The 27,053-nt window shown below is 56.1% G+C and overlaps 2 protein-coding genes across 2 annotated transcripts in view; both read left to right on the forward strand.

Moving 5' to 3' along the window:
• SRF (serum response factor) overlaps positions 1 to 15,301 on the forward strand; it is a 34,810-nt gene extending 19,509 nt beyond the window's left edge. Inside the window, 4 exon segments of the mRNA XM_039530430.1 lie at positions 1,290 to 1,409; positions 11,841 to 12,032; positions 12,934 to 13,010; positions 13,515 to 15,301. Coding sequence (XP_039386364.1) covers positions 1,290 to 1,409; positions 11,841 to 12,032; positions 12,934 to 13,010; positions 13,515 to 13,610 — 485 coding nt within the window. The 3' untranslated portion in view covers positions 13,611 to 15,301.
• A 5,602-nt stretch (positions 15,302 to 20,903) lies between these two features.
• The window catches only part of LOC120400638 (cullin-9-like), a 62,186-nt gene continuing 56,036 nt past the window's right edge, over positions 20,904 to 27,053 (forward strand). The window contains exons 1-2 of the mRNA XM_039529479.1: positions 20,904 to 21,016; positions 23,342 to 23,948. Coding sequence (XP_039385413.1) covers positions 20,912 to 21,016; positions 23,342 to 23,948 — 712 coding nt within the window. The 5' untranslated portion in view covers positions 20,904 to 20,911. The remainder of the gene's footprint in view (positions 21,017 to 23,341; positions 23,949 to 27,053) is intronic.

A 27,053-nucleotide genomic window follows, 5' to 3' on the forward strand; every position in this document is an offset into this window, starting at 1 on the left:
TTACCTGGGCACGTGCTGTGTGGGGCCATGCGCCGAATGAGCCGAACATAAGGAAATTGTGAATCGACGCACCCGGTCCACCCATTGCGCACGCATAAGGGCCGAGTTCAGGTTGCGTAGGCAGCTGGAGAGCTGGCATGTCCCAGCGTCTTGACTTGGCAAGCTGAAAGTTCTGCCAGGGTTGGGGTGTGCAAGGGGGGGATGTCTCCTCGTAGTTCCAGGTAGAAGCCAGTCGCTAACTGGCAGGGTTCAGACCATCGGTAGCTGCCTGTTTTTGGTGTCCTACCCTCTCTCTGGACTGGCTGGTCCTGGCTTCTCAGAGACGGGACCCTGGGCTGCTCTGAGCCAGCCTGGTGACTGCTGGGCTAGGTGTGTATTGTGCAAAAACCGCACACAGCTCCTTCGGGGCCCAGCAGCTTAGACTGGAGGCCTCGTGCTGTGTCACACGGCTGCTCCCAGGAACATCGGGCTTCTCCTTTGGCATCCGGAGCAGCTACGGGGAGAGCCAGCTTCGTAGCTGGGTCCCCCTCAGGGCCAGGGCCGCAGCGAGCTTCCCCATTGGAGCACCGAGCGCCCGGAGGAGGCTGGCTGGGTGGGGCTGGCCTGTGGCCGTCACCTGGCGTAGTCAGATGTGGCACCTGCACGTCGTTCGGCTAGTGCGTCTGTGCTGGGCGGTGGGTTTTGGCTCCAGCTCAGCATGCCCCAGGCTGTAGCCCGTGGCAGGTGGTTTCCCAGCCCCACCCGCACTCCTTTCCTGATTGAGGCAGGGGCTGGGGTTGCTGCCGTGGGGGCCTGGACCAGGAGTTAGTGGGTAGAGTCCCAGTTGTGAGGGGGGGGCAGGGATGGGGTGTGGCAGGGGGCAGACCATATTGCTGCTGGCTGGGCTCCCCCCTGTCTGGGGTAGGCGAGGGCTGTTTGCCAGGTGGGGAAGGCAGTGAGGGAGGCCCCCCGCGTGCCCCCTCTGCGTGGCTGGCTCCAGGCAGTAATGCCTTGCAGGGGTTGCTGCTGTCAGTCTCCGGGGCTGCTGAGCCCAGTTGGGAGGTCAGCCTTTCCTCCGGCAGGCGGGCGGGTGCCATCAGGTGCATGCAGGGGGCAGGGGTGGGTCTCCTCCCCTCACCGTGTGAACGTGCCCCAGCCCACGGAGTGGGGCCTAAATGCTCTGCTCCCCTTTCATCCTGCCTGCAGGCACGGGGTGGGTGTATGACGCGGGGCCGGCAGGTCCCTGCGTTGCCTTTGGGTGGCAGCGGCCGGGGGAGCGTGCGGTGAAGGGCTCTCCTCTCTCCTCCCAGGCGGCACCGTGACGCAGCAGGTTCCCGTGCAGGCCATCCAGGTGCATCAGGCCCCACAGCAAACGTCTCCATCCAGCGACAGCAGCACCGACCTCGCCCAGACCTCTTCCAGTGGAACAGGTAACCTGCTCCGCGGCGGCTGGCTCGCTGCCCCCGGCCGCTAGGCCTGGCTGTGGTTCCCTGGCCGTGGAGGGCTGGTCTGCACCCTGCTCAGGGGTCAGGAAGTATGTCACAAAAAGTGGTGTAGCCAACACGAGGGAGTTCTTCATTGTTTTGTCCTAACACAGAAAGAGGCACTGATCACAGAACTAAAAATGAAGAGTCTCTTAAGTCCAAGTGATCGTCACTAAATCATATTTATAATGTGCAAGCAGAATAAAATACAGACCAGTAATATATATTCCGGGTGCTTTAAAAGAGCCAATTTCACAAAGCTGTCTACGATCCACATCAGCTGGTAGGAAGAATTTTATTGGATCAATGTGAATGATCGTCGGGAATCATTTAAGAACACGGTACTAGATGCCCCAAAAGTCTCAGTTCTTCCTCGAGTGCTTGTTCATGTCTATTCCAGCCAGGTGTGTGCGCTGCGTGCACGACCGATGGAAGATTTTTCCCCTAGCGGCAACCGTAGGATCGGCCTGGGCGCCCCCTGGAGCTGTGCCCTCATGGCGCCCAATGTAGGGCCCTGCTGAGCTGCCACCCCCTCAGTCCTTCTGCCGCCTGTGACAGCTAGCTGGGACGTCCCTCGCTCTTCAGCAGTGTCTCGTTGTGCTTTGTATATAGTTAGTCGTTTTTTGCTTTAAGTTAACGGTGGTAGTAGTAGGCTGTTTTCAGTGTGGGGGTCCCCGTCCCCCTGTTTTTCCCGTGCCGCTGGGGCATGCCTCGGTCGCCGGGGTTCAAACTGGGTGAAGTCTGGAAAGTTGATGCCAAAAAGTGACCTGCGCACTCCTTGTTTGAAGTGCCTTGGCGAGGCACCAAAAGGACACGTGCCACATTTGTAAAGGGTTTTGGCCGAGCACCCTTAAGGATCGTGAGCAGAGACTCAGGCTTATCCTCATGGAGGCAGCCCTCTGCCCGCAGTCCAACCCCAGGTCGGCGGAGCCCGTGCTGAGCGCCACCTCCATGCACAGCACACCGGCACCAACAGAATGTGAGTTGGCTCCTAGAAAGGAGCCTGAGGACTCCCGGCACTGACACGGCGCCGAACATAAGACTTCTGGTAGGCACTGGTCTGTATCCCCAGTGCCCCAGAAGAAAGAGGCGGGAGAGGGGGCGCTTTCCCCCTCCTAAATCTAAGGAGACAGCAACAGGGAGACCTCAGCCCACCCAGTTGACTTTGGGCTCAGGAGCTCCCAGGGGCTCGTCGACTCCTGCCCTGCAAGGGGTCTAGTCGAGTTCGGCCCTGCTACCGGACTACTCCTCTCCGGACTGCCATGGCTGGGACATTCAACTCCCGTCCACTCCGGAGACTTGTGAGGCGGTGCAGGACCTTGTTCACATGATGGCGCCGCCTTCCCCAAGGAGGGACGAGGCACCGGTGTCAGCCAGGCCGCCTATTCCATCTTGGGGCAAGCCGGCGGTGATGTCATGCCACTCCCTGGCACCAGTGGCCATGGGGGAAACCACAGCAGTCCCCAGAGGCCCGGCACCACTCTTTGGCCTGGTCTACGTTATGACTTTAGGTCGAATTTAGCAGCGTTACCTCGATTTAAGCCTGGACCCGTCCACATGACGAAGCCCTTTTTTGACTTAGAGCTCTTTAAATCGATTTATTTACTCCACCTCCGATGAGGGGATTATCACTGAAATTGGCCTTGCCGGGTCGAATTTGGGGTAGTGTAGATGCAATTCGATGGTATTGGCCTTCGGGAGCTTCCCCAGAGTGCTCCATTGTGACCGCTCTGGACAGCGCTGTCAACTCGGATGCACTGATCAGGTAGACAGGAAAAGGCCCGCGAACTTTTGAATTTCATTTCCTGTCTGGCCAGCGTGTTTGCAGAGCTCATCAGCATGATGTGCACATTGCTGGGGCACATTGCCCGGCCCATACTTTGTGAGAAGTCTGACCATGTCCCTCTCGTCACCGTGCTTCCAGCGCCGCCTCACCTGGTTTTCCATGAAACAGTCATCTGCCGTTGCTCTGACGGAGGGAGGGGTGACTGACGACATGGCTTACAGGGAATTAAAATCAACAAAAGGGATGGCTTTGCATCAAGGAGAAACACAAACAACTGTCACACAGAATGACCCCCTCAAGGATTGAACTCAAAACCCTGGGTTTAGCAGGCCATTGATTTCACAAAACAAATCGGGTCAATTTCTTGTTTTGATCCATCTCTCTCTTACATCTTAGGCTGGCAGCAGACAGTGCAGTACAACTGCTAGCCATTGTCATCTCCTGGGTGCTCGGCAGAAGATGGGAATGACCTGGCTGAGTCACTCCCATGTCTGCCCAGGCGCCCCTGACCAACCTCACCGAGGTCGGCTAAAAGAGCACCCAGGAATACGACTATGATGGCTACCAATCGTAATGCACCGTCTGCTGCCAAAAGGCAATGAGCTGCTGCTGCTGTGTAGCAATGCAGTCCCACGCCTGCCAGCACCCAGGAGACGTACGGTGACGGTGAGCTGAGCGGGCTCCATGCTTGCCGTGGTATGGCGTCTGCTCAGGTAACCCAGGAAAAAAGGCGCGAAACGATCGTCTGCTGTTGCTTTCACAGAGGGAGGGAGGGAGAGGGGGGCCTGACGACATGTACCCAGAACCACCCGTGACGCTGTTTTTGCCCCATCAGGCATTGGGAGCTCAACCCAGAATCTCAGTGGGCAGTGGAGACTGCAGGAACTGTGAGATAGCTACCCACAGTGCAATGCTCTGGAAGTCGACGCTAGCCTCAGTACTGTGGACACACACCACCGACTTAATGCACTTAGAGCATTTTGTGTGGGGGGGACACACAATCGACTGTATAAACGATTTCTAAAAAAACGACTTTTATAAATTCGACGTAATTTCGTAGTGTAGACATACCCTATGGCACCAGTCAGCATCACTCCTCCATGGTCGTCTTTTTCGGAGTCCGAGGCGGAGTCCTGTTGTTCGGATAGGTCCAGCAGCAAGAGGTCTGAGGCTGGTGGTATTGCCTAGATCCCTTCGGCGCCGTGGCCACCTCAATGGCAACCACCAACTCAGTGGCCCTTTCGAGCTCCCTGGGCCTATCATCAGGCCCGGGGTCTGAGCCAGGCGTCGAGATCCAGGTAGGCATCCATCGCCCCGCGCAGCAACTGGCACCGGGTCCATCTCTGGCAACGTTTCCCGCACTCCTGCCTGCCACTTTGAGCTCCGCACTGCCGATCCCGGCACCATCGGCACGCCAGCACCGTGAGCCCCTGGGCGCCGATGGCAGTGACCAGGGCCATGGACCAGTGTTTTCGTCCTCGTCCTCCCCAGATGGGCCTGTTTCAGGCATGTCATCGGCCCTGGCCTTGGAGGGCAGTAGGGTCCTTCAGCACTTTGTTGCACAGAGTGGCCCAGAACCTGGGGATCCAGGCAGAGGAGGTGGTAGAGAATATAGATCCCATGGTGGACGTCCTCACCCCCTCTGGGCCCTCGCTGCCACTTATTAAAACTATTAAGTGAAACCACAAAAGCTTTGTGGAAGACCCCGGCCTCCTTGCACCCTACAGCGAGGTGGATGCTGTGAGCCACAGGGAGCGCCAGGAGTTCCAGGGACCCTCCCGTAAAAACCAGGAGGCCAAAATGGTTGACTTATTTGGGAGGAAAGTCTACTCCACCGGTGGTTTGCGGCTCCGGATTGCAAACAAACAGGCCATCGTTAGCAGATACTCCTTTAACTCCTGCGGAGCGATGGCCAAGTTTGCCGAGTTGCTGTGTCCGGACTCCTGTTCCGAATGTAAGGCCCCGGTGGCGGAAGGCAAACTCATTTCTAGGGTGTCCTTGCAGGCGACTCTCGATGGTGCAGATGCAGCTACCTGAACCATGGCTACGGGCATGGCCATGAGGAGGTCGTCTGGACTACCTCACAAAGTCCAACAGCCTATCCAGGACCTACCCTTTAAAGGTCAGGCGTTGTTTTCTGAAAAGACCAACAGAAGACTGCACAGTTTAAAAGACTCGAGGGATACCCTCAAGCCCCTGGGTATACACACCCCCGCCACACAACGCAGGCATTTCAGGAGGCAACCTCCTCCACGGTTTTACTAGCAAAACCGACAGGATGGTTCCCGGAGGAGGAAAAGGTGTGGCGGGAAGAAGCCGCACCCATCCTCAGGCCAGGGCTCTGGCCAGACCAAGCCTTCTGCAGGCCAGATGATGGTGTACCAGATTGAGAACTGAATCTACCCCCACCTTACCTTCTCATCCTGGCTATCCCCTTTCTACTGTGCATGGTCCTGTATCACTTCGGACCACTCAGTACTCCGCACTGTAGAGAGGGGATACGCCATCCAGTTCTGCGCCCTCCCTCCCTTCCACCCTTCTTTCCGGTCCCTCATCAGGGACCCCTCTCACGAGCAGTTCCTTACACAGGAGGTGCACTCGCTCCTCTCGCTGTGGGCAGTGGAAGAGCAGAAGGGTGAGGGCTTCTATTCCCGATATTTCCTAATACCGAAAGCCAAGGGTGGGCTCAAGCCCATCCTGGACCTGCGGGAACTCAACAAGTTTGTGAAGAAACTCAAATTCTGCATGGTCTCTTCGGCCTCCATTGTCCCTTCACTGTGTCCAGGAGACGTACGCCGCCCTCGACTTGAAGGACGCTTACTGTCACATAGCGATAACTCCATCCCACAGAAGATACCTCAGGTTCGTGGTGAACACCACCCACTGCCAGTTCACAGTCCTCCCGTTCAGCCTGTCAGTGGCACCTCGCATGTTCACCAAGTGCCTGGCGGTCATGGCCACATTCCTGCGCAGGCGGCAGGTACAGTGTTCCCGTTCCTCCATGACTGGCTGATCCTGGGCTCAGGTAGGGAGGCAAGTTGCCTTCATAAGAGCATCTTTCGATGACGCTGGGACTGCTACTGAACGAGGGGAAATCAAAGCTGTGGCCAGTTCAGAGGATAGGGTTTGTAGGGGCGGTACTGGATACGACGCACGCCGGGGCATTCCTTCCCGAAGCGAGATTTCTAGCTCTGGGTTACATTATCCCCTAGCCTCTTGTTTGTCAGAGGATGGAGATGGATGGCAGGGGAGAGGTCACTTGATCATTGCCTGTTAGGTTCACTCCCTCTGGGGCACCTGGCATTGGCCACTGTCGGTAGACAGGATACTGGGCTGGATGGACCTTTGGTCTGACCCGGTACGGCCATTCTTATGCTCTTATTATTGGAGGTCTCAGACAATTCCCCACCACCACAGCACGGAACTGCATGTACCTATGTAGTACAGCATGCCAGGCTCAGACTTCAGCCTCTTCAGTCCTGGCTAGCGTCAGTCAGCCGGCCAGTCTGGACAGGATTGTAACCCTGCCTCGCCCAGTACTCAACTCCCTGCTGTGGTGGCTCAACCCGGGGGTGGTAGGTGCAGGGTCCCCATTACCAGTCTGCAGCCATCCCTCTCTCTAGTGACGGACGTGTCAGACTTGGGCTGGGGGGCACATTTGGGAGCCCTCAGTACACAAGGGCTCTGGTCTCAGGCGGATCTCGCTCTACACATCAATGTCAGGGAGCTGGGAGCGGTACACTTGGCATGCCAGATTGTCCCAGCCCACCTAGCAGGGAGCTGTGCATCAGTCCTGACAGACAACACTATGGCAATGTTTTATATCAACAAATGGAGGGGGTGGGTGCATGCTCCTCTCCCCTGTGCCAGAAGCCCGCATGCTGTGGGACTTACTTGTGTATCGAATGTTCTATATAGCTGCAAGCAGCGTCCCTCCCTGGAGTACAGAACGAGCTGGCAGACCATCTCAGCAGGCCACGAGTCGTCCCTTTGCCCAGATGCAGTGAACTCAATCCCCCATCAGTGGGGCTTTCCCCAGGTAGACCTGTTCACCACACAACGTAACAGGAAGTGTCAGCAGTTCTGCCCCTTCCTGAGTCACAGCCCAGGCTCCATCGCGGACGTGTTCGGCCTCCCGCGGGAGGAGGAACAGTCTCCTATGTGCTTTCCCACCCGTCCCTCTCATTCACCAGGTGCTCCTCAAGATTTGCAGGGACCGAGCTCTGGTGATATTGATAGCACCAGCCGGGCCCTGCCAGCACTGGTTCACATCACTCCTGAAAACGTCCGTGGAAGCCCCAGTCACCCTGCCGCTCTTCCCGGACCTAATCACGCAAGATCACGGCTGCCTCCACCATCCGAATCTCAAGTCGTTCCACCTCACAGTGTGGAAGTTCCATGGCTGAACCCAGTGGAGCTGTCCTGCTCTGATCAAGTCAGACAAGTTCTCCATGGCAGCAGGAAACCCTCCACGAGAACTACCTACCTTGCCAAATGGAAGAGATTTTCAATCTGGTTCCATCCCCAACGCTCGCCTTGGTGCCACTTATACTGGACTATCTTCTCTACCTCAAGCAGCAGGGACTGTCCATGACATCAATAAGAGTTCACCTTGCCGCCATCTCCGCCTTCCATCCAGGTGCAGAGGGCTGCTCGGTCTTTGCCAACCCATTGGTCAGCCCTTTCTGTAAAGGGCTCGACAGATTATACCCGCAGGTCTGACAGCCTGTCCTAGCTTGGTACCTCAAACTGGTCCTTTCCAGACCTATGGGGTTGCCATTTGAGCCCTTGGCGACGTGCTCCCTGCTCGCTGTCTCTCATACAAGGTGGCGTTCCTGGTAGCGATAACCTCAGCCAGGAGGTGTCTGAGCTCAGGGCCCTAACACGAGAGTCCCCCTACACTATGTTCCATCAGGGCAAAGTCCAGCTCAGGCCTCCCTCGGTTTTTCTCCCAAAGGTTGTCTCCCAGTTTCACATCAACCAGGACATCTTCCTCCTGTATTCTACCCTAAGCTGTACTGGAGTGGCAGGGAGCAAAGGCTTCGCTCACTGCCTGTCCCTAGGGCACTAGCCTTCTACATCGAGAGAACAAAATCATTCTGAAAGTCCGTCCAGTTATTCGTGGAGGTGGCGGACAGAACAAAAGGTCTGCCTGTGTCATCACAACATATCTCGTTGTGGATCATATCCTGCATTCGGGAGTGCTACAGCCTGGCAGGGGTGCCCGCTCCTCCGATCACTGCGCACTTCACCAGGGCTCAGGTCTCCTCAGCAGCGTTCCTGGCGCAGGTTCCCACCCAGGAAAGCTGCGGAGCAGTGATGTGGTCCTCCATACACACTTTCACCACACACTACACAGTTACCCAGCAGCCCAGAGACAATGGGGCCTTCGGACAAGCAGTGCTCCAGTCAGTGGACAACTCTGACCCCACCTCCTGAACTTAGGTTTGGGAGTCACCTGATTGGAATTGACGTGAACAAGCACTTGAAGGAAAAACAGTTACTCGTCTTCTCGTAACTGTTCTTCGAGATGCGTTGTTCACGTCCCTTCCGGTACCCACCCGCCTACCCCTCTGTCGGCGTAGCCGGCACGAAGGAACTGAAGGGGTGGCAGGTCGGCAGGGCCATGAAGGCGCGACTCCAGGGGGTGCCCAGACCCACCCGACGGATACTGCTAGGGGAAAAATCTTCCGCCTGTTGTGTACGTGGCATGCACACACCTGATTGGAATGGACATGAACAACACATCTCAAAGAACAACAGTTATGAGAAGGCGAGTAACCATTTTTTCCCCAATCGGAGAAGAGGGCCGGACTGGTTGAAAAACTGATCTGACTTCGATGGAAACAAAGGCAGCTGTTTTTTTAAATTGTGACAGGTTCGGTCAGAGAGATCCCCTTGGGACTGTCACCTGATGTACTGAAATTACCTCTGAGCTCGTTTTCCCTGCCAGCCTGGGACTCCAGAACCCTGCCTTGTTGAGCCAGGCACGCCAGCCTGCTGCAACCCAACCCAGGGTCTGGGCCACACCCCCAAAGCTACAGACTTTACAAACAGCTCAGCAGGTTCCCTGTCTCCAGCACCCAGACATCCAGCTTCCAATGGGATCCAAACCCCAAATAAATCCGCTTTACTCTGTATGAAGCTTATACAGGTAAATTTGTAAATTGTCCGCCCTCTGTAACAGTGAGAGAGAGATATGCACAGCTGTTTGCTCCCCCAGGGATACATCACTTACTCTGGGTTTATTATTAAACAAAAGTGATTTTATTGAGTATTAAAAAGTAGGATTTAAGTGATTTCAAGGAATAACAGACAGACCAAAGTAAGTCACCAAGCAAACTAAAGCAAAAACATGCAAGTCTAAGCCTAATACACTAAGAAACTGATTACAGGTAATAGCTCACCCTCAGAGATGTTCCAATAAGCTTCTTTCACAGGCTAGACTCCTTCCTAGTCTGGGTCCAATCCTTTCCCCTGCTCCAGTCCTTGTTGGTCCCAGCAGACATCTCAGGTGGTAAGCAGGGGCTTTCTCCTGACCGGCAGCCCCTTTTGTCCTGCTCCACCCCCTCTTGTAGCTTTGGCACAAGGCGGGAATCCTTTGTCTCTGGGTCCCCACCCCTCCTAAATGGAAATGTACCAGATTTAAGATGGAGCTTTTAAGCTTTGGCACAAGGCGGGGATCTTCTGACTGTGTTTGTCCCCATCCCCGCCTCATCAATGGAAAAGTACAAGGATTAAGATGGATTCCAGTATCATGGTCACATGTCACATAAGACTCCTAGTCTTCATTCTTCATGGGTTGGCTCATAGGTACACAGGAAGGCTTGCAGGTAAATAAACCATTTACAACCAATCGTCGTAGGCAATGGGAGCCATCAAGATCCTAAACCACCATTAATGGTCCACATTTTGCATAACTACAATAGGACCTCAGTAACTTTAGATACAAGAACGATACATGCATACACGTAGGAAGAACGTATTCAGTAAGTTATAACCTTTGTAATGATACCTTACAAGAGACCTTTTTCATTAAAACATATTCCAGTTGTATCATATTTACACTCATGAGCATATTTCCATAAAATATATGGAGTGCAACGTCACCAAATAATTTTATTCGTATGAAAAAGAAATGGAAGAAAGGGGAAGTTGATAGAAATTAAGAATTGTAGAAAATTGGTAAGGGAAGCAAAGGGCCACGGAGAAATCCATAGCAGATATAAGGACAATAAGAAGGAGTTTTTAAAATATATTAGGAACAAAGGGAATCCTGACAATGGTATTGGTCCGTTAATAGATGGAAATGGTACAATTATCAAAAAATAACACAGAAAAGCCAGAAGTTCTCAATAAATATTTCTATTCAGTATTTGGGGAATAAACAGATGATATAGTCTCATCATATAGGGATAACACACTTTCCATTTCACTAGTATCTTTGGAGGTATTAAATAGAAACTACTAAAGTCAAAACATTTTGAAATCAGCAGCTCCAGATAGCTTGCATTCAAGAATTTTAAAAGAGCTGGTAGAGAAGCTTGCTGAACAATTAATGTTGATTTCCAATAAGTCTTGGAGCCCTGGGAAATTTCCAGAAGACTGGAAGAAAGCTAACATTGTGCCAATTTTTAAAAAGGTGACTGGGATGACCCAGTTAATTATAGGCTTGACATCGATCCCAAGCAAGATAATGGAGTAGGGTGACCAGATGTCCCGATTTTGGGGTCTTTTTCTTATATAGGCTCCTATTACCCCCACCCCCCACCCCGTCCCGATTTTTCACATTTGCTGTCTGATCACCCTATAATGGAGCCTCTGATACGGGACTTGATTAATAAAGAACTAAAGGAGGGTAATGTAATTAATGCAAATCAGCATGGGTTATGGAAAGTAGATCCTGTCAAACTAACTGGATCCTTTTTGAGATTTCAAGTTTGTTTGATAAAGGTAGTCATGTTGTCATAATATACATAGACTCCTGTCAGGGGCGTGACTTGGTATCACATGGCATTTTGATTAAAAAAAACAAACCTAGAATGATATAAAATGAACATGGCCCACATGACGTGGATTAAAAACTGGCTAACTGATAGGTCACAAAAATAACTGTAAACGGGGACTCATTGAGTGGGTGCCTTTCCAGTGGGTCCCGCAGGGATTGGTTCTTGGCCCTAGGCTATTTAACATTTATTCCATGACCTGGAAGAAAACACAAAATCATCCCTGATAGTCTGCTGATAACGCAAAACTTGGGGGAGAGAGGTAAATAACAAAGAGGAAGGTCACTGACTCAGTGACCTGGATCGCTTGGTAAGCTGGGTGCAAGCACACGATGTGTTTTAATATGGCTAGTTGTAAATGCGTATCTCCGGGAAGGAAGAATGCAGGCCACGCTTACAGGATAGGGGCCTCTGCGACTCTGAAAAGGATGTGGGGGTTGTGGGTAATCAGCTGAACATGAGTTCCCTGGGTGACGGTCTGCCCGGAGGGGCCCTGTGGGGACAGTGCAGGGGGGTTGCAGGTCGAGGAGCCTCTGGGGAGCCCCTCCCGCGCCTCTGACTAGCGCTTGCTCTGTTTCCTGCCAGTGACACTGCCAGCGACGATCATGACTTCGTCTGTGCCAACCACAGTGGGAGGTCACATGATGTACCCCAGCCCTCACGCCGTGATGTATGCGCCCACCTCAGGCCTGGCGGACGGGGGGCTGACCGTCCTCAATGCCTTCTCCCAGGCGTCCTCGGCAATGCAGGTCTCCCACGGACAGGTCCAGGATCAGGGTAAGAGGGCTGCTTCCCGTGCTGTGCTCGACTTCCCTTGTGCATGTCCCGGCCCCCACCCCCATCCGTCTCGGGGTGATCCTCTCTGCCTGCTGGCAGCAGGGGGGCTGGATGTGCCAAGAGCCATCTGTGACCCCAGGGCCATTGAGACGGGTGGGGGAGAGCAGCCGTTCTGAAAGAGAACAGCTGTTGAGTGGGGCTGGGTGAAGATTTTTTACCTCTGCCTCCGCTGCAGGAGAAGCTTTCAGGCAAGCAGAGCGCTGGCAAAAACTGACCCTCGGCCCTAAGAGACATTGTCAAAACCGACCCATTGCCCCAGACCTGCTCGCCAGGGACGTGAGGTGTGGGTGGGAACGTGGGGGCAGGAGCAGGATTTGGGGAGTACATGGGGGGCAGAGAGACTTGGGAGATGCGTGCAATGGGACAGGAGGGGCATTTTGGGGGTGTGGGTGGGGGTAGAAGGAAGGGGGATTTGGGGGTGGGAAGGGAATTTGGGAGGGTGCGCAGGTGACGTGGGGAACAGGAAGGGAGGGGGGATTTGGGGGTGTACATGGGAGGAGGTGAGAAACAGGAGGGGAAGAGAGTTTGGGGGCGCACAGGTGACTTGGGATGGATACTGGCTCCTTTGTGCTGCCTTGGCGATGGAGAGCCCTGATGAGCCGGCCTGTGCATTGCGGCTGCTTGGTCTGGTGCAGAGCGGGGTGACGCAGCCAGTGCACGTGGCCGAACCGCCTCCCAAAGGCTCGACAGCTGGTGTTTCACGTGGCCCGGCCTGCCACGGCGTCCTGGGGCGCGTTCCCTGGGGCCCGGCCTGCCACGGCGTCCTGGGGCGCGTTCCCTGGGGCCCGGCCTGCCACGGCGTCCTGGGGTGGAGGATCTAAGTGCTCACTCTGTGTGGCAGGTGCTGTCCCCCAGGTGTTCCTGACGGCCCCATCGGGCACTGTTCAGATTCCGGTCTCAGCCGTCCAGCTTCACCAGGTAGGCACAGAGCAGTTCGGTGGGTACCTCGCCCACCCAGCCTCTCCCCCACACCAGCCCTGCGGATGTGTGTCCCTCCCCTTGCTCGCGGGGATCACCGGTAATGGGGGATGTCCCAGCTGGAGGGGAGGGCATGTGAGAAGGCACTGTGCCCGTGGGACGGGACGTGCTCTGAACGCAGTCAGCCTCTGCTCCGCAGCACCCCCAGCCCGTAGGGGAGACGGCAGCAGCCGAGGAGCTGGGCCACAGATGGGAGAGGACCAGAGCCTGGCTGCTTGTTGGCAGCACGGGTGGGGGAGCTGCTCCTTCTCCCTGCTGTTAACAGCGCACCCTCCCAGCCCTGAAGCATTGCTCTGTGGATGGGGAGGCCTGGCATTGCCCCCCCTGCAATGGGTGGAGCTGGCAGGCTGGCTCTCCGGGTGGCCCCGTACCGCAGGGCCCTGGCTGCACCCTGGGGTGGCCCCGTGACGCTTCCCGGTGCTCTCGCCTCCCTTCTCTCCCCAGATGGCTGTCATTGGCCAGCAGTCCAGCAGCAGCAGCAACTTGACCGAGCTGCAGGTGGTGAACTTGGACACGTCCCACGGCGCCAAGAGTGACTGAGAGGCCCTGTGGTGCCCCGGCCCGGGAACTGCGGCAGCTGCTGCCAGCCGGGTGCCGTCTCTGGTCTCGCCGGCGCCGGGATCGGCAGCGATTCCCTCTCGTACGGACTGCGTCACTTATTTATTGTTGCCTTTTCACGTTTCCTTCACACACACACACGCACGCACGCACACACGAGGCGCGGGGTGGAGCTGAGCCGGGGCTGGGCTGCGTTGGGACGCTGCGTTTCCTGTGCTTTTCTCACTCCAGCCAAAGAAACTCGGCCCTCGAGGGCAGGGCTCCCCCGCCGTGTCAGTATACAGCCTGGGGTCTGCCCGGCTCCTTGCCGTCGGACCGGGCGTCTCCAGCTGCTGTTGGCCAGGAGGATTCGCACCCAGCAGGGCACGGGCCCAGCGACGCGACGGGAGCAGCCCCCACCGAAGGAGCTCTCTTCCCAGGTCCAGGTCTCACTCCCCTCTGCCCATGTGCCAGGGAGGGGTAGGGCGGGTCCAGGCAGCGTGCCTTCAGCATGGCCCAGCAGCAGGCGCCCTCCTGCAGACGGCAGGCTGCTCCAGGGGGCTCCCAGGCAGAGTCTGCTCCCCTGCCAGGAGGGATGCTGGGGCATCAGCATCCTCCTGGGCTGCTCTCCTGCTGGCAGGGTGGGCTGGACAGGACCTGCTCCTGCCCAGGTGGCAGCACAGGCGCCAGGCCCCGTGGCTCGGCCTGCGTGGCAGAAAGCAGCCCCCCAGCAGCGGTAGTGCAGCACCGTGGGTGAGGTGCTCCCTTGCCTGTAGCCCTGGCACTGCTGGGACACAGGAAAGCCAGCTCCTGGCACAGTCCCACCGGCCCCGTGCAATGCCTCCTTGGCCTAGCGGGTGTTCCTGGGGGCTGTGACGCTGTCCCAGCACTGTCCATGAGGAGCGGACGGACGGGCGCTGCGTGGGAGCCCAGCTGGAAGTAAAGGGTGGTTTGCATTTCCCATGATAAATGTCTCTTGTTCTGCCTGGCCAAGGCAGTTGCTTTTGTGCCCCCTGGACACTAGCGAGCTGCCTGGGAGCAAGGTAACCTGGTTGTGGGTCCCTGCCCTTCTTAGAGAGCCCTGCAGCCCATGGACATAAATCATCTCCGTGGGACGCTCCAGGCCACCATGTGCTCTCGTTCGGGTGCCGGGGCTGGGAAGACCCAGGTATGTGGCGGCAGGATTGCTCCCTGTGCATCGCAGTGCTGCCTCGCTCCTGCCGGGGGCGCTGTCTGCATCCGGGCACAGTTCCTGCCATGGTTAGTGCTTTCCAAAGCACCATTTCAATGCGAGATGGAGGAATCAACTGAAACGTTCAAGGGAAAAACTACAGGGCCCCGGAGCTGCCGCACAGCCTGGCTCAGGAGGCAAAAGGGGGCAGCACGGATTCCTTCAGGCACCTGGGAGGGGAGGGGGGGCACCCCAGAGGGAGGCGCTTTGGTCGTGTGGACGCAGCAGGAGGGGGATGGCTCCGCTCGGAAGGAGCGTCCTGTCTGGGGATAGGAGAACGTAGGTTGCAGTGAGCGGCTCTGTGGGGAGAGAGGAGGCTGCTGACTCCTTAGGGAACGAAGCAGCTACTGTAACTTTTTTAAATTAAAGACGAGAAGCCTTGAAAAAAAAAAGACTTTATTTTTCTAAGTGTTAAACTCAGTATTTATGTAATTCTCAAAGGAATTAAAGTCCAGCTCCTGTACAGTTTTCATGGGGTTTGTACCACGGTGGGGGCGGGGGGTAGGGACAGGAAGGGGCCTTGCTTTTGAATTTGTATTGTAACCTTGGACATGGTTCCTCCAGCATTAGCGTTTAAGCTGCCCGCCCCGACGTGCCCACAGGTGCTAGGAATTGAACTGGGGCCAGCTCTGCCGGTTCTGCGCGTGCCTGCGTCCCTTGGACCAGTCTGGGCGGCCTGCGTGGTGAGCCCCCAAAGGGCAGGGAGGGGCTGCTGGGCTGGCTCCTGCTGGGCTGGATGCCGGGAGGACGGGGCAGGGAGTCCGTCCTCTGCTCCCTCCTGCTGTGTGGTGGGAAGGGGGGAGAGGCTGGCGCGAGGTGCCCGAGCCCTCGAGGGCCCTGCCTGGTGTCGGCTGGGATACGCCTCGCCGCACGGCTGCAATTGGAATGGTGCCCTCAGAGCTGAGATGGGGACAGGGCCTAATGGGGTGTCTGCCCCGGCGCCCCACTCCTAAAGCTGCTGTCAGTCTGGGAAACAAGTGCCTCCAGCAGTGGGTTGTGAGACGGCTTGGGGAGAAGTTTCCAATGTCCCTGCAAAGCCTTAATTCTCCCTGAGCTGGGCAGGAGGCCAGCGCCCGGCCCTGGGCGGGCGAGATGCCGGAGTTTCAGGCTGCTGGCTCTCCTGTCCCCCCGGGGCCGGTCTCTGCCCCTCACACCCCTCCCAGTAACACATGCAGACATGGCTCCTCCCCCACTCCCCGCTGCTTTGAGGAGAGGGGTCGGCCTCCTGCCAGCCCTCTCCTTGTGCTGTTTGCTGGTGAGCTGGGCAGGTCCCCTTGGGAGTGTGGAGGTGCTAGGAGCAGTCATTCCTCTTCTCCGCACTGGGGCGCTCCCTGGAGTCTCCTCCAAGCCAGGCTCTCCACTCCCCTCCGGCTGCGCAGCTCCTGGCTCCCAGCAGCAGCTGACCCGTTGCGGGGCCGCGTAAGGCAGGGGGTTGGAGCCCAGCCATGGCTCAGGCCGATATGCCCAGGTCTCTCTGTGGAACAGAGCCACTTTTCCGGGCAGCAATTTCCCCCTCGTGTTGCTAACTAGGAGTCAGCCCAGGGCAGGGAGCGGGGTCTGGAGCTGTTGTCTGGCCTTCCCCCCTGCTTGGGCTGACGGTGCAAAACTGACCCCCTGGCCGGAGCTGGAATGAGTTGATTAAAGCCCCCATGCAGCTCCCGCTACCCTCCAAAGGAAATGCAGGTTAAACGCTAATGTTGCATTTTATTTAAAGTGCAGATTTGTCAGAACACTTGTATATCAGGGATGAAATGGCATTTATTGTGTGGTGACCTTTTTAGTTCCTTTTATTGATTGTTTTGGGGTTTGTTTGTGTGTGCGAGCGTGTGCTTGGTTGTGTGTGTGTGTGCGTGCGTCCGTGTGTGTGGTGGTTGTGGTTTTTTTTTGTTGTTGTTTTTTTTTAAAGTTTCCAGGGCTGTGTTTTCTGGAAGGATGTGGAAGTAATCACAGTACTATGTACAGAGCTTTCTTTTGTATTAAAAAAAAATACTCTTTCAATAAATGTATCATTTGTGCACAGATTGGATGGTCGTGAGTCTGCTTCTAGGAACCGGGTGCTTAAAGGAGAACAACTCCGGAGGGGCTGAGACGTGCGTGGTGTATGTCACGCCTAGTTGTAAGTGATTTCACTCGAGCAGAAATGGCTTGATTATAAGTTAAAGAAACAAACTGTGTGCCCAGGCCAGATGGCAAAGGCTGTCTTGCTAACACAGCCAATCAGCCACCTGCAGATTCAACGCCAGCCTCTCCCACGGGCTCTGCTGCACCTGACCTGACAAGTGAACATTTGAGAAAAAGGAGGTTTAGGGTTGATAGAGCAGATCTTCAAATCATTGGCAATGTCCCTTGGGAGCATGTCTTGGGTAGGGCTTGTGTGTGGAATTTTTAATAATTAACAAAGCAAGGAAGTTCCAAGACCCACAACCTCCTTGAAATGGAGTGAAGGCTGGGAGTATTAGTAACTTAAGATTAAAAAAACCCCAACACCTTACCGGGAGGTTGTAATTCTTACTAACCCAAGTGCCGTGCACCCAGGAAATTCAGAGATGAGGCTGCAGTTGAAAGAAATCCAAACTTGTAATGCTCTGGGAAAGCACCATGAGGGCACGCAAACAACCTTGACTCTGCCCCCAAATCAGGCCCTTCCATAACCGTGCCATTATGACTAAGCTTTTTAGTGACCGAGGTGACAGCTTACACTAAACTGATTTTTAGGGAGACACTAAGTTTTTTCCTGCCATGAGGTCACTACAGGGCAGAGTTGTAAATTTGGCATTTCCTGACTGTTGAGTGCTGGCCTTTTCTCCACATTCTGAACGGAGGAGTTTTTTGTATATAATTTCCAAGGGTCTTTTAAAAGAAACTCTAATGCCCTCATACCACCACGATCCTGATTAAACCCAAACCCTTCAGTATGGCTGCACAGACCCTGCCCAAGTGAGTTGAAAGATTAGTTGTTGTAGCTGCCGGTGGGTGTAGGCTGTTGTTCTCTGTGGCCCAGCCACAGAGTGTGTAGCACACTGAAACAGGAGTAGCCTTGTTTTAAAGACAGCATAGCTGAATCTGGAGCCACACTGCCTCTCAGAAAGAAGCTGCCACAGCTAAGTGGTTGTCTCCCATATTAAACACCTGGGTTCTGTTCCCAGCGTGGCCAGGTGTGAGGGATACGAGCCACAGATGTCAAGTATCAGAGGGGTAGCTGTGTTAGTCTGGATCTGTAAAAAAGTGACAGACTCCTGTGGCACCTTATAGACTAACAGACGTATTGGAGCATGAGCTTTTGTGGGTGAATACCCGCATGTGTCTGACGAAGCGGGTATTCACCCACGAAAGCTCATGCTCCAATACGTGTTAGTCTATAAGGTGCCACAGGAGTCTCTCGCTTTTTATGAGCCACAGATGTGACCCCAGGTTTACGCTAGGCCAAGACCACTCAGTAGGAAAGTTCATGAATAAATAACTATCAATGCAGTCAGAAGACAGCTGTGAAATCGTAGTCCCCCGTCTGGTGCACCTTCCCTGAACCCCACGGGTAGCTAAGTGGCTGAGGAGCCATTTGTCCGTGTCCTGGCTGGAAGAGCCGGGTGGGGTGATGCTTGTGCAGCACTCATTGAATGTTCAGGGGTTTTGACAGCAGGCTGCAGTCAGCAAATTTCCAGCTGCTCCTAATTGCCAGATCTGAACAGATTTACATGGGGCCAGCAAAAGGCATTTCCCTGACCCCAGTATGTCCCTCTTGCTGAACTATGGAGTCCTGCTGCATATCATGGAGGAACTAGAGGTCTCAAAAAAGTCAGTAGAATTGTAAGGGAAAAGCGTAAAGTAAGGAATATAGCCGTCGCTACCACGGCACCCTGCCGGTCTCTGGGTGGAGAACTGAAACGAAGCCCTGAGCACAGCTTGTGCTACAGTCACTACACACACGCTTTCTCAGCATGCTAACAGAGTCACAGTGCTAACAATTGCTACTTCCATGTAAAGCCTGTGGCTCGGAGCTCCTCTGTGGAAGTGAAGGTTATATTATGTACATGCTCTAGTTTTAGGTCTGTTTCTAACGGGGGGTGTAGGATTATTTTGTTCATTAGGGAAAGGTTGCTATTTGGCAGTGCTTGCACACTACAGTGAGGAATGCAAGACATCTCGCTGGGTAGATGGATGCTATTTAGAGCCCTGAGGCACCCCTACAAGACACACAAGGACTGGTCAGCGAGGGAAGATGAAAACCAGGAAAGAGGGTATGAAAATCAAGGGGTAAATAGAATCAGAGCAATCAAGGGTAGTGGAGAAGTCCAGGAGGAGGATGACAAAGTGCAAGCTCTGAGATTTGGACACGTCTCTGGAGCTTTCAGGGAGAGCAGTTCCGGTGGGGACCGCATTGGCTGGCTCCAAGTGTAAAGAGAGAGGAGGAAGGCAACGGCCAGTCCTCTGTGAGGCCAGAGAGTGGAGGGAGACAGTGGGGTAGGTGGAGAGACAAGCAAGGTTAAGGGGGAAATGGGACAGAGCTGGACAGGCCGGGGCCCAGGGAGAGGATTGGAAGTGGAGACTAGGCCATTAACCTGTGTCAGATCTCGTCAATAGCCTCTCTGAAGAGCAAGGTCTCCCAAGTGCCCATGGAACCCCATGAAGCTTCAGAAGCTGTTGTCCAACAACTTTCCACCCGTTCCCTATTTACTGTTGTGTTACACTGCCTTGAATCAGGGACCTCAGGGAGCTCAGCTCAGCCCCCATCCAGGCCTGGGGGAGCATGACCTGTATACTTCAGTGTTTGCAGGATGGGGGATGACTTACAGAAATAAGGATTTTTTAATACATTTTCAATTACAAAAGGGGAGGGGAGAATCACATGATACTGAAAGGTCAAATTGAATATTACAGGACTGTACAAGCATTTTAGGCAGAGGATTCTTTGGGAGGGCTGAAGCTAGTATACCCTAAAGGCTCAGAAACTAACAGAGCAAATTTAAAAAAACAAATGTTTGTAATGTAATGACTTTTGGGTGAATAGCTAATGATTTTTGAATGCTTGTCCTTGTCAATCTATCTTGGCGTTGAGTATCTGGATTTAGTAAAAATTACAGTACAACTTTGTGCCCTTAAGGTCAGTTTTTTTTAAAGGTATTAATTTAGGCATCTAGTGGGAATTCAAAACACCTCGTTACATTCAGTCTTTAACTCATGTGAGCCCCCAGAATAAACTTTCTTTTTTCATAACAAAGAGCAACCATTGACCATTACAAGCTAAGTTGCGGTATTGCAATACAACCAGGAAATGTTACAGTAGGGGTGACAGCGGAAGGCGCGTATGCAGCATAGGTGCATGGGGGTCCCAGGTCTCAATGTGGCTCTTGAAATTCCCAGCAACTATTAATATTTTCAATGATTACAGACTATTAGACTATACATGAAACAGCACAATGCCATCCAGCTGCACAACGTTAACACGGGTCAATGACCAAGTGCTAAAAGTAAGAACAGATTAAAAGTAAACAACGTAAAGGTGTGAAATGCAGTTACCAAAAATAGACAGGCCAGTTCAGAACTGCAGCTAGGTCTCTGCGACTTGCTCTGGGGCGTTGTGCACTCCTGGCACTGTGCAGAGCCCTGAGAAGGGATTCTTTGCGGGCAGTGCCGTTGTAGGGGTGCCGTGGGAGGGAATATATTGTATTGGACCTACTTCTGGTGGGGAGAGAGACAAGCTTTCCAGCTGACCCAGAGTCTCTGAAACACTGCAGTGCATGGGGGGGGGGGGGCTGCTGGCGGCACCCCCTGGCTGGGAGTGGTTTCTATCATACACAGGGGGTAGTTTGGTTCAATGGCTCTCGGCACCCCCTGGCTGGGAGTGGTTTCTATCACACACAGGGGTTAGTTTGGTTCAGTGGCTCTCGGCACCCCCTGTACAAATGGTTCCAGTGCCCCTGCTACAAACATGAGTGATGAGGGTGGTAAGGAGGGGGGGGGGCACAGTCCCGCACGTGGCTGGCACGCGCCACCCCCGGCAGAGGGGACCCGCCCATCGCCGCCCCGCCCTGCGAGCAGCGGCCCCGGCTACCCAAGCGCCTCAGCTCTGCCGCGCATGCGCGCCGGCGCTCGCCCTGTCGCCCCGCTGCGACCCGTCAGCGAGGCTCGCGCTGCGCATGCGCCGCGTACCCGGAAGCGGAGAGCGGCCGAGGCGAGGACGGTGAGCGCGGCGCTGACTGGGCAGGTGCCGGGCGCGGGGCGGCGGCGGCGGGGCCGCGCGGCTGGGGTGCGGCCCGCGGGCTGCCGGGGGCGGGGCCGGAGGGAGGCCGAACCCCCCCCCCCCAGCGCCGGGCCGGGCCGGGCCCCGCACAGGGCCTGGGCTGCGGCCCGGGGGCGGGGTCGCGCCGGGCGGCCGGAGCCGCCGCAGGCCCCAGCAGGACGCGGGGCGGGCGGGGCGGGGGTTGAGGGAACGGCCCCTCCAGCCCGTGTCCCCAGGCGGCTAGAGCAGCGGGCGGGGGCGGATGGGTGGTGGCCGGGCCTGGAGCGGGAGGCATCAAATTGGATGGAAACGACTCGGTGGGAGAGTCCGGTGAGCGCCGGAAAGGGCGGCGAGGCCGCCGGGTGCCGCCGCCCGGGGCTGCGCTCTCCCGCCGCAGCGTCTCTCGCAGCCGCTCGTTCCAGTCAGAGCCCCCGTGTGTTTGCGAAGCCCCGTCCCCGCGCATGGAGCGGAGTGTAACCCGGGCGGTGCTCTGAGTCCATAGGCAGCCTGAGGAGTTGCCCCGTTCATCTCACTGTGGCGTTACTCTGAAACCTCCTGGCATTGACCATTTCGCTGCTGAGAACTTTAGTAAAACCCCTCAGCTATTGGACTTACCGCCCAATCCTAAAACGCCTGTCGAGGTGCCTAAAACCCCAGCTGTTTCCTACCCAGCTGCCAAAACCTCCAGCTTCACCTGACAACTTTTGTGATCCGTTGCCAGCACAAAACGCGGTGGCACATTATGAACCCTGAAAATGTGAGGACAGTGAAGTGAGTGCAATGTAAGGTCAGAGTAAATGACCCAGGAGCTGTTGCGTGTTATTTCTTTCCCTGTTTCATTCAGTTTCTATTCTATGTAAGCTGTTTGGGGCTGGCACCTTCTTTTTTTCTGCATTTATACAGTATGTGGCACAAGGGGATCCTGGCCCCGGCCTGGCGCTCCTGGGTGTTACCACAATATATGTATAGAATACATAATGTCATCCACTGTTTAATTCAGAGGAAGCACCCACAGAATCCCAGCTCTGCTGTACCAGGGTGCTGTGGAATCCAGGGACCGTGCTACAGGATTTAGATCTGGATGTGCCCTCCCTGTGCATCTCAGGATAGTCCTCCTTTGCATGCAGAGACCTCCCTCTAGTTGTAGGAAGGATGATCAGTTCCTTGTGTGATGTCTGCTTGTAGACAGTGACTCAGATAACTGATCCAGATCCAGCTTAAGCTGCACAATATTTCTCCTTGTTACCAGCTCCCTTGGCCATGTGGGTAAATGATTCAGGCAGCATCTATTCATTCCTCCCCACTGTCTGCCACATGGACTCCATTAGTCACTCTCGCCATGTAAATGAATGTCAAGTATCAGAGGGGGAGCCGTGTTAGTCTGGATCTGTAAAAGCAGCAAAGAGTCCTGTGGCACCTTATAGACTAACAGACGTATTGGAGCATGAGCTTTCGTGGGTGAATGTGACATGCATCCGACGAAGTGGGTATTCACTCACAAAAGCTCGTGTAAATTAATGTAACCCAGCATCATGAATAGTAGAGAGATTGGTGCTTTACATGCAGTCTAGTCCCCAGGATCGTTGAGAACAGTGCTACGCACAGCACATGTCATTAGGACCTCTGTTCATACTGATAGGAAGTTTCCTGCTGACAGTCTGGTCATTGGCCCCCAGCCATAAATAAGGCTGCAAGCCAGAGAGGAGCTTGAAATGCAGAAATGGCAACAGAAAAGCAAATTGAGTTTCTTGGTCTGCATGTTCCAAGGTATCATGTCCATCGTACTTGCTTCCACGTGAGGTGATAGTTCCTTAGTCTGGCTTTGGTGAACCTTCCCATTCAGTACCAGGATAACTCAGTTTGCATACAGTTTAGGGAATGATTGGGTCAGTGCGAATTGATTTATTCATTGAGATTCATTTACTGTATGTGTATTGAACCTAGGAAATTCTGTTAATGACTTTTCCCCTTGGGGAACGATGGTGGATATTGAGCTATTTGCTGTACAAACACAGTGAGTGGCTGTCTCTGCCCTCAAGAACTTACAGTCCAAACACACAAGACAGATCAAGTGTGGGAGGGAAAACAGAGGTGGTGACTTGCTTAAGGTGACACCGCAGGTCGGTGGCAGGGCTGGGGGCAGAACATGCAGAGCTCTCCATCTCTAGCCCCCTCTCCTACCAGCTGGGTCCCAGAGGTTCTTCCCTGGAGAGCTCTCTCCCCAAGCTCTTGACCGGGGTTCCTAGGTGGATCATAACCTGCTCCTGCCTCTCTCTCTCTGCGCAGACATTCCCCGTCATGGTGGGCGAGAGGAGGAATGGAAACCTGCTCGTGCACCTGGGGCCCAAGCTGCAGGCCCACCCCGAGGAGCTGATCCGGCAGCGCCGGGGCCACGATGGCCACACCGAGTACCTGATTCGCTGGAGCATCCTCAGCTTGGAGGAGGGCCCAGCGAGCAGCACCAATGCCTCTTCGGCAGAGAGCAAAGCGGAGAACGTCCTGATGTGGATGTCGGCGGAGGAGGTTTATGCCAATTGCCCGACGCTGCTGGGCAAGAGGAAGCCCGAGGGGCAGCGGGTGAAGGAGGAGAAGGCGCCCAGCACGTTCCCTCCGGACGTCACGCTGGACGAGGCCTCGCTGCTGGAGATGAAGGCTGACGTCAGGAACCTGGTGCAACGGGCTAGCCGGCAGATGGCTGGGCCCACGGGCCCAGAGTCCTCCATCCTCAACACCATCCACGTGCTGAGTGCCTACGCCAGCATTGGCTCGCTGACGGGCGTCTTCAAGGAGACCGGGGCCCTGGACCTGCTGATGAAGATGCTGTGCAATGAGGAGAAGCAAATCCGCCGCAGCGCCGGCAAGATGCTGAGGGCCCTGGCTTCACACGATGCAGGTGAGATCTGCTGGCCAGGACCCCCAGAGAAGGGCTGGGCCAGGCCCATCTGCTGAGCATGGTGTACTGGGGGGATCCTGGAGTGCTCTGGGAAGGGGATCAGATTGGAGCTGGATTCCCCCAGGCAGCAGGATCTTCTCGGGGACCCAGTTCTCTTCTGGGTGGCTGGGGAGGAGTTGGGGCTGGGTACTGTTTCTAGTATGTGGGCTCAGTACTCTGAGAATCTGACTGGCTGGTGAGGGCCTGACTTGCTCATCTCAAGGTTGTCCAGCAGAATGTAGAACTCAGAGGCCTGAATGTGTTTCAAGGTGTCTCCTAGGGAGGGAGAAGTCCTGTAACTGATCTCCAGACGCGTCCCAGGCCAGCAAACTCAGCAGAATTTCTTGGGAGGAATGAGGCCAAGCAGTGAGCAGAGTGAGATGCTGAGGACAAGGCACTGGGACTGCACTGCTGTGGGAGACCTGGGTTTAGTTCCAGTCGTCTTTCGTCTGCTGGGGGTACTGAAGAGCCAGGCCCCAGGCCCATCTCCGGTGCTGCCCCGGGCAGCCTAGAGCAGCATTCTGGACTCTGAAGCCCATGTCGCTGTGTTACCTGGTGCTCCTTGGAGAATCCCAGTGGAGTTTGGGAGCTTACACAGAATCTTCATTTCCCGCTTGCCGTTGTGTCCTATTTTATAAGATAAAACTTGATGCTAAAAGCATTTCCGAGCCTCTTGTTCGCGCATGGCTCAGGGATGTGGATTTTCTGTGTGCTCCTTGGAAGAGCCTGGTGGTTTCCCTCTCTGCCCCTCTTCCTTGGAAGGATTTTTTGGCTCATCCTGCCTCTCATTCCCCAAGGACAGTTCTTGCTGGCAGTGACTAAGGCCAGGTCTACACTACAGACCTATGCCCACCCCCCGAGCGACTTTCTACCAACCTAACTCCCGTGTAGACAGCGCTATGTCAGTGGGGCAGCTACCGCCTCTCGGGGGGGGTGGGGGTGGATTGCACTGACTGGAGCGCGCTCTCCTGTCGGTGTAGGGGAGTCTTCACTTAAACCTACAGTGGTGCAGCTGTGCTGATGCAGCGTTTTAAATGCAGACCTGTCCTCGGTAAGCAAGCAGCAGAGCTTCCTTCATGCCCAGCCCCAGCTATGTCTGCAGAGCTCCGGTGTTCCTAACCAAGCAGCAGGGGAGTTCCCACCCTTCTGAGTTCCTTGCCTCGCCTTCCCGTCTTCCTTCCCCTTCTTTCCATAGACTTTAATTTTTGTGGCACATTTGGTCTGTCTCTGGGCATGAGAACAGCTAATAAGCTGGTCCAATCAAAGATACTATCTCACTCATCTCCAGCTGCAGCCCTGGCAGCCCCTCGAGAACTCAGCCCCTGGCAAGGGGACCCGTTCTTGTAACCACAGCCAGCCTGTCGCCGTCTTTCTCTCTCTCCTGTTCCTCTGTGGCCCCTTCAGGCAAGTGGGGGAGACAGCTAGCTCTGGTGGGAGGGCAGCGTCTGGTCCTGTGCAGTTTGATCTGGCCAGGGTACGGTAATAGTGCTGAACAGGCAGGTGGAGAGAGACTCGGCCCCTCTCACGCAGGACTCGGGGGTGATAAGAGCCTAAGAATCTGCACAGCAGCAAAACAAGCCCCTTCTCCTAGTTCTGAGCGATGCTCCCGAGAGGAGCGGGCGGCCTGGTTCTGAGCGATGCTCCCGAGAGGGGCGGGCGGCCTGGTTCTGAGCGATGCTCCCGAGAGGGGCGGGCGGCCTGGTTCTGAGCGATGCTCCCGAGAGGGGCGGGCGGCCTGGGTTCTGAGCGATGCTCCCGAGAGGGGCGGGCGGCCTGGTTCTCAGCGATGCTCCCGAGAGGGGCGGGCGGCCTGGTTCTCAGCGATGCTCCCGAGAGGGGCGGGCGGCCTGGTTCTGAGCGATGCTCCCGAGAGGGGCGGGCGGCCTGGGTTCTGAGCGAAGCTCCCGAGAGGGGCGGGCGGCCTGGTTCTGAGCGATGCTCCCGAGAGGGGCGGGCGGCCTGGGTTCTGAGCGATGCTCCCGAGAGGGGCGGGCGGCCTGGTTCTCAGCGATGCTCCCGAGAGGGGAGGGCGGCCTGGTTCTCAGCGATGCTCCCGAGAGGGGCGGGCGGCCTGGTTCTCAGCGATGCTCCCGAGAGGGGCGGGCGGCCTGGTTCTCAGCGATGCTCCCGAGCGGGGCGGGCGGCCTGGTTCTCAGCGATGCTCCCGAGAGGGGCGGGCGGCCTGGGTTCTGAGCGATGCTCCCGAGAGGGGCGGGCGGCCTGGGTTCTGAGCGATGCTCCCGAGAGGGGCGGGCGGCCTGGGTTCTGAGCGATGCTCCCGAGAGGGGCGGGCGGCCTGGGTTCTGAGCGATGCTCCCGAGAGGCGGGCGGCCTGGGTTCTGAGCGATGCTCCCGAGAGGCGGGCGGCCTGGTTTCTGAGCGATGCTCCCGAGAGGGGCGGGCGGCCTGGGTTCTGAGCGATGCTCCCGAGAGGGGCGGGCGGCCTGGGTTCTGAGCGATGCTCCCGAGAGGCGGGCGGCCTGGGTTCTGAGCGATGCTCCCGAGAGGGGCGGGCGGCCTGGGTTCTGAGCGATGCTCCCGAGAGGGGCGGGCGGCCTGGGTTCTGAGCGATGCTCCCGAGAGGGGCGGGCGGCCTGGGTTCTGAGCGATGCTCCCGAGAGGGGCGGGCGGCCTGGGTTCTGAGCGATGCTCCCGAGAGGCGGGCGGCCTGGGTTCTGAGCGATGCTCCCGAGAGGCGGGCGGCCTGGGTTCTGAGCGATGCTCCCGAGAGGGGCGGGCGGCCTGGGTTCTGAGCGATGCTCCCGAGAGGGGCGGGCGGCCTGGGTTCTGAGCGATGCTCCCGAGTGGGGCGGGCGGCCTGGGTTCTGAGCGATGCTCCCGAGAGGGGCGGGCGGCCTGGGTTCTGAGCGATGCTCCCGAGTGGGGCGGGCGGCCTGGGTTCTGAGCGATGCTCCCGAGAGGGGCGGGCGGCCTGGTTCTCAGCGATGCTCCCGAGAGGGGCGGGCGGCCTGGGTTCTGAGCGATGCTCCCGAGAGGGGAGGGCGGCCTGGGTTCTGAGCGATGCTCCCGAGAGGGGAGGGCGGCCTGGGTTCTGAGCGATGCTCC

The sequence above is a fragment of the Mauremys reevesii genome, linkage group 3, assembly GCF_016161935.1.
Source record: "Mauremys reevesii isolate NIE-2019 linkage group 3, ASM1616193v1, whole genome shotgun sequence".
Classification (NCBI taxonomy): domain Eukaryota; kingdom Metazoa; phylum Chordata; order Testudines; family Geoemydidae; genus Mauremys; species Mauremys reevesii.